The sequence below is a fragment of the Nanorana parkeri genome, unplaced genomic scaffold, assembly GCF_000935625.1.
Source record: "Nanorana parkeri isolate BGI_ZX_2015 unplaced genomic scaffold, ASM93562v1 scaffold1381, whole genome shotgun sequence".
Lineage (NCBI taxonomy): Eukaryota > Metazoa > Chordata > Amphibia > Anura > Dicroglossidae > Nanorana > Nanorana parkeri.
Genome location: NW_017307649.1, coordinates 308,823 through 315,901, shown reverse-complemented (window position 1 = coordinate 315,901; position 7,079 = coordinate 308,823). Strand labels below are relative to the sequence as shown.

The 7,079-nt window shown below is 43.2% G+C and overlaps 1 protein-coding gene across 1 annotated transcript in view; it reads right to left on the bottom strand.

The window, feature by feature from the left end:
* Positions 1-7,079, bottom strand: part of PTPN11 (protein tyrosine phosphatase, non-receptor type 11) — a 52,577-nt gene that overhangs the window by 38,584 nt on the left and 6,914 nt on the right. Inside the window, exon 2 of the mRNA XM_018569714.1 lies at positions 691-813. Within this exon, the coding sequence (XP_018425216.1) occupies positions 691-813 (123 nt within the window). The remainder of the gene's footprint in view (positions 1-690; positions 814-7,079) is intronic.

Here is a 7,079-nt window from a genome sequence, read left to right as displayed (position 1 = left end):
AACGGTCCCTCAGCCTGGATGTGCACATACTGATACACCTCAGCTGCTTACCAGAAAGAAAAGTTGCCGTACAGGGTGTTCCTAAGGGAACTTGTAATGTAGATATCCCCAACTGCTGAACACTGCATGCCAATAATCAACTGTGCTCCTGCACAGAACAATTTCCATACAAAAAGATTTCACAGATCAAGACTCTACAATCATGCACAGTTGGAGCTGTCTGGGACTTTTCCTGTAAAGGCTGTGAATAGCGCATTAAAAGACAGACAAACAAAAACCCAAAACAGCTCATCTTTCAGTGACTCTGCCTTCTCTTCCTATAGGCATGCCTCATTTAGCACATAAGTGTAGAGGGTCTTTGCGCTTCTTTTTCACCTCATACACCAGCCCTACTGTACGAGGACCGCAAGATGTTGATACCAGGCATTGCATTGAAAAAGAAATGTAATGTAATTATGATGATTACAGTGTGTGTAATCTGTGTGTTTTGTATCTTCCTAGAAGTTAGATTGAAGTTGGACTTTAAAATAAGTAGGAAGGAAATAATGAAGAGAAAAATGGGCAAAAAGGAAACAAAGGGATATGCACAGTCCTCAGTATCAGGGGGAAAAAAGAGAACTCGGCTCAAACCAAAAGCAAATCTGTAATATAATAAAGATATGTTAAACATGCCGGAAAAGAGCCCCTTACCTTACTGAGAGTGTGAAATCACCAGGATTGCTCTTACTGGGACGTGCCAAGAAACTGCCGTCTACTCCGCGGGTCAAAAGAAGATTTTCTGCTTCAACACCTGTGATATTCGGGTGGAACCATCTGTAACCAGAAGCAGTTCAACAGTGTGACCAAAATATAGATAATCAGACGTTAGTCAGCAATACAGCAGTTTATTTTATCACCAGGAAGATATGTTGTCAAACTAAGGAAAATTAAATACATTTGCATTTCCGCTCAACCTCACAGCCAGGCATATTACAACGCTATCTGTGAATTAAAGTCTAAGTTTACCTTTCTGACCATCCTTCATGTTACACCCATATTTAGGGTGTGGTATGAAACATGGTCAGATCGCAACCCTACCCACTTACCTGAATCACGGGGGTTCTTCTCCAGCAGCCATATGAACATTTTTTGATTCGGCACAGCTGTGTTTGGCTCCATCCACACAGCATCTGTGAATGGAGAAATTACCCATCAGCCACCGTGGCAGAGGGACGTTTGGTTCTCAATGGGATACAAGTGCAGTGATGTCACTGCAATTGTACTTCATTAATTCTTCCTCCCAAAGTGTCTGCAGGAGGCAGAGCATTGCACCCATGATCCACTTATCAGAGTTACAATGCTTTACTTGGTCAAATGCAAAAAAATAATAAATGCACATTTTTTTCTTTTATGAAGTTTTTTTTTCCCTTTTTTCAAAAATATGGAATTTCCCTTTAGGGTGCAATCACACTGGAGTCAAAGCCACAAACGTGAGTAGACGGAGGTTCATCGACGTGAATTTGCATAGTGCGTTGACATCCGTTGTGTTACGTTGCAATTTTTTTTTCTTTTTACACTAAGCTATATAAAAAGGTATTGGTTCTGTCTTGAATTGAAATGCATTAGAAGTTCACACCAGTCCACTGCGCCACACTGAAAAAAAATGTTGAGCATGCTCTACTTCTTGTCAGCGGAGGGCAGCGCAAGGCAACACACTGGTGTGAAGTGCTCCCATTCATTTTCAGATGTCCTTGCATTGGCATCTGTTGAAAAATGGATGCCAACGCATCTGGTGTGAACAGGGCATTAAGGCTGGGTTCACACCTGGGCGTTCCTGATAGGCGCGTTTTAAGCACATTTTTTTTCCAATGAAACGAGTTTTCGACGCTTGTTTTAACCTCCCTGGCGGTATGATTTTTTTTTACTTTGATACTTTTTTAAACTTCCCGCCGGTGCCGCCCCCCTGTGACGCGGACGCTCGCAAGGAACGGAGCCCGGAAGATGGCAGTGGCCGGAGGACACAGCGGGGATCGCGGACAAGGTAAGACCTAGGCTGTATTCCCGAGTGTGGCTCGGGGTTACCGCTTTGTTAACCCCGAGCCACACTCGGGAATACCAATGGATACGCACCGAAATCCGCCCCAAAGAAGCTCGTGTACTATTTCAGGCGTAGGGCGTTTTTCAGCGCGAAATACGCCCAGGTGGGAACCATGCCCATACGAATTAAAAGGATTTCACTGCTTGAGCGTTTTTCAGCGCGTCGATCAGCGCTGAAAAACGCCCATGTGTGAACCCAGCCTAAGTCTCCAGCTTGCTAACTGGGCAATGAAAAGGCATCACTATACTGTTGATTAATTGATCCGTAAGCAGGTAGGTGACCCAGGAAGATGTAATGCTACAACAAGAAATAATGTCATCTTCTTGGCAACAATGTGTGACAGAAGTACAATGGTACCTCAGTTCAAGAACGCTACGGTTCACAAACAGGAAATTCAGCAAAATGTTGCTTCCGTTCGCGAAATCCGCATCAGGTGACGAACACAAGCGCAGCCATCTTCCCTGCTCTGACACATGGTTGTGGCTTCCTCTAGTCAGAATTGTGGTCTGATCACAGTTTGATTCGGTTCGTGACCAGAATCGTGGAAAGAATTAAGTTTGTGAACCGAGGTACCACTGTACAAATCCCAACAACAGCCAGAGAAGATTACAAATCTCCTGCGGGTAAAACTTTCACAAGCACCCGTATTTCAACTGTGTATTTAGCAATTTGCATGGTTGTTCTGCAATACCAAATACAGTCTTGTTTATCAAAGCATAATGTGGAAATTTATAGCAACAAGTCATGATTAATCTGTGACCAATCCAAAAACAAGAAACACATCTAGCTGGTTGCTATCAGTCTCCACACTGTTCCCAGTTTAAACACAGAGAAACTTTGAGAAGGGTTGTTGACCTCTAGCCTATGGAAATATACTGTAGGTTCCATGTTTGGTGTTCCATTGGCAAAATGTTTTCATAGTTGGTGGGCCTGGAATACTCCATTAGTGCCAGGGGTAGAAACACAATTAGGGATTAATCTTTGCTACCCCCGAAGGTCTTTTTTATTGTCCTCCACTGATTAATATATGGATTCTTCATTTGTTTCTTATACTGGTATGGCATACCATTGGCAAGAACGTTTCACATATTGGGTTGGTCTAGTATACTCCATTAGTGCCAAAGTGAGAAACACAATTAAGGTATAATCTTTGTTATTCCTGAAACATGTTGGACTTTTTTTTTATTACCCTCTATTGAATAATATACTGTGTCTTCATTTATTTGTTTTACAGGTTTGGCACTTTCTTTTTTTAAACAGGTGACCAACCTGATTGTGTAGTCGTCTATTAGAGCTGTATAAATCGTAGAACTGGATGGACAGAAGTACAAATGCTTTAGCAGGTAAAACGTATGCAAGTAATTAAAGAAACTGTCGCTGTGCCCATGGATGAGAAAGTGACAGCGTGTCTGAATTTAGCAGCTTGCCTGGAGTTCAGTTTCGGGATTACTGCTATTGACCCAGTTTTATACATGAATGCAGGCTTTGCTATCTCATGATAAAATTGTAGATTAAAAAGCAGAATTATGAGGCGAGTGATTTTCACTCAGCCTCACAATCTGAGCGGACCTGCGACAATGAAACTGTCACAGGTCGGCTCAGTATATCGGGAAGTGAGCAAACACAAAGCGGCGCTCGCTCACTTCTCGATTCTGTGCTGGCAGAGAGCAGTGACAGGGGAGGGACTGGATTCCCCCCTCCCCGCTCCGATCCTCCAGCGCTGACTGGCGTAACGGACGGGGAGGGGGCGGGTACAGCTGGCTGTGCTACAGCTGGCTCTGCCACTAGATAGGCAGAGCCAGCTGTCACTCACGCAGCTGGGTCTATCCAGACATAATTGTCGGGATCCGCTCCGGCGTCTCAGTATACCGCGAGCTGTAGCTCGCGGTATCCTGAGCTTTGGGTGACGGGAGGACGCTAGTTTGTGTTCTCCCGTTACCCTTAAGAGAACTATGGGGAAAAGCCCTAACCCCATAGTTCTCCTTTAAAAAGCAAAATATCATCTTTTTAAGTGTGACTTTTCTGAACAGTCAAATATAAAGTAAAAAAAGGTATTGAATGAAGAGCTGATGGAAGGTACATCTTTATTTGTCAGATGTAACACATTAGCTGGACATTCCCAATTACACTGGGTTCTGGACTGTATGAGACATTTAAAATGGAACTGACATCTTCTGATTTATTACAACATAAAACAAACCTGTTTAGACACTGAACCAGATTTAGAAATCACCAGCACTGATGTAGGGAGAGAATAAGAAGAGCAACAACAGTAGTATGAGCAAAAAGTGCCCACAAAAAACATCCATCATCTTGGTGTGTGTGTGTGTGTGTGTGCGTGCGTGTGTGCGTGTGTGTGCGTGTGTGTGCGTGTGTGTGCGTGTGTACACACACACACACACACACCAAAAAGCAGTTGGGTGCATGCCCTACAGTCATTCCACAGTAAACTGGAAAGGAGAGAAAGGCTAGAACTGCAGTAGTCTAATGATTTCACTCATTGGACACAAGAGAGACAGAAGCTAACATTTTTGGGGACTCTCAGATCCCATTCATCAAGGTGATAGATGTATCCAAGAGGATCTGCTACTCCCCAAAATACATATTAGGAGTCAGGACTCATAAAAATGTGAAGGATTAGGATGGCAGGCCAGGAGGAAGCACCATTTTGTGCTCAGAGGACGTAGGAACCTAAGTGCCCAGTCAAATTCAGTGGCAAACTAGACTATAACTCTATGGCCGTACTATACTACCACTATGGTGTATGTTATATAACAGACTAGGACTATGCTATACCTATACTTTAGTTCTTCTACCAAAACAGCTAATCCAAAGAGCAGACACAAGCATATTGATTTTTGGTGATAGATTGTCCAGGACGTCCTCACAGACATCTGAAAAAAGTCAGGCCTAAAATCAGATGACTATAATAATAAAAAAACAAAAAACACCACAGATACACTTGTCACTCTAAATCAGATTTGCACATCATAAGACTGCTAAATCCAGTAAAACCTGCTATGCTTTTATTTGTGTAGCTGATCTTTTAATACCCAACCACACACACTAATTTTACTTGATGCTTCCAACACCCCATGCTACATGTTTATTGGTTTAACCCTCCCTATTTAACATAAATAAGGTTATTCACAGAAGGCTGAAGAGTTTGGAGAAGGCAGGAGAAGTGAACAATCTCGGACTACATAGCTGAACTGGAATGTGAGCTGAATTGGAGAATTGTTCGGAATCAGCTAGGTTGTCCTAGATTGTTCACTTCTCCTCCCTTCTCCAAACTCTTCACCCTTCTGTGAATAACCGTGATAATCTTAAATATTATCTGACACTGACTCGCTGCTGTGGGGTACAAAACATGACTGTCCTTTGCACCATGATCCTAAATATATGAAAGTGCCGGTATGCTGAACTGTCTGTGTGGCCTTCATCATTCATCCAAGTAGTGTACACTAGAAGGGAAGCCCAGTGTGCATTACAAGGCCTAAGAAATCATTTAAAAAACACACAAGGACACCAACCGATTGAGGAGCTCTTATATGAAGGATGACACCTGAACGAATGGAACGTCTCCTCAATAGACAAGCACTAGTTTTTTTTTTGCTTTTTAATTTTCTGGAGCAGCAAAATCTGCATCTTATTACAGCACTTCTTGGGTCCATTTCACAGGAAACCATTTTTAAAGGTGCGTGGCTCCATCTTGTGGCTAAAATGCAAAAGTGTCTTTATACAGAACAGAAATGAGCAAAGTGAGCCGTAGTATAATACAGCCTTTCCCGACGTTTTTTAATAAGGAGAAACTCTAGATATAACTTTACAAACTCAGGGAATCCCTGCTAATAATCACTGTAAATTAGTGTCATGATCAGTGGGAAGAATACCCTTCTTACAGATAATCAATATGATCACTGGTGTGTGGTTACTTATCCAAGAGGCAGACATTTATCACGGAATTTAAATGGTCCTCTCCCCTCCTCCCATGAGCGACTGCTCTCTCGCTCCCTAGTCAACTCCTCCCATGCTCACCTCCAGAACTTCGCTAGAGTTTCTCCCATCCTCTGGAACTCCCTACCCCAACCTGTCCAGCTATCTCCTACTCTGTATGCCTTTAGGTGATCCCTGAAAGTTCATCTCTTCAGGGAAGCCAACCCGCCTTAACCTAACCACTGAACTATCTCTTTTTGACTTTTGGCCGAGTCAGCAGGAGTTTTCCCTTTGTAAATTTTGAGAAATAAATTTGAATTAGGGATGCACAGATACCGTTTTTTTTAGTATCGAGTCAGGGGCGTCCCGAGGCTGCGTAACACCCGGAGCGGTTACCGGGTGTCACCGACGTCAACGCGCGGCAATCTTCTGATACCTGCCGGCGGCCATCTTGGTGATTCCCTGAACTTCCTGTCCAGTACAAGATCACAAGGGACAGCACAGTCTACAGCAGCTACTGGCTTGCAGAAGGGAGAAGCAGAGAGCGGTTTGCCTTGCTGTTGCCTGTGTGTTTGTGGAGACACACAAGGGTGGTGGCTTCCCAGCACCCTGCAAGAGAGAGGAACCACCCTAACACAGAATATCAGGACCTGTGCTTATGGGTCCAGATGATTCTGCAAGAAACTAAAATGGTTAAAGATCAAGGAGCGGCATCTATTGCAAGTGAAATCATCAGCATTTGAAGTAGCTTAAAAACGTTTTGACTTTGTCACTATACAGCCACAGAAACAGCATGACAGCTAGTACTTTCAGAGAGGTCAACAATGGCCGGTTTATTAAGACCGGCTTTACACCTTTTTGTTGTGATAAAACATGCATTCTACCACGGATTACTGCAACACACAAACCACAGTGCATTGCACTGCTGTGCAATTTTAAATGGTACCCCAACGCACCTAAATGCATGTGCGTTTCAGTTAACTACAAAATTTAGCTGTAAAGTAGTCATGGTTCCAAGTTCGCTCCTGTGATGGACTAAAATCTCACGTTTAGTTTACAAATTTGT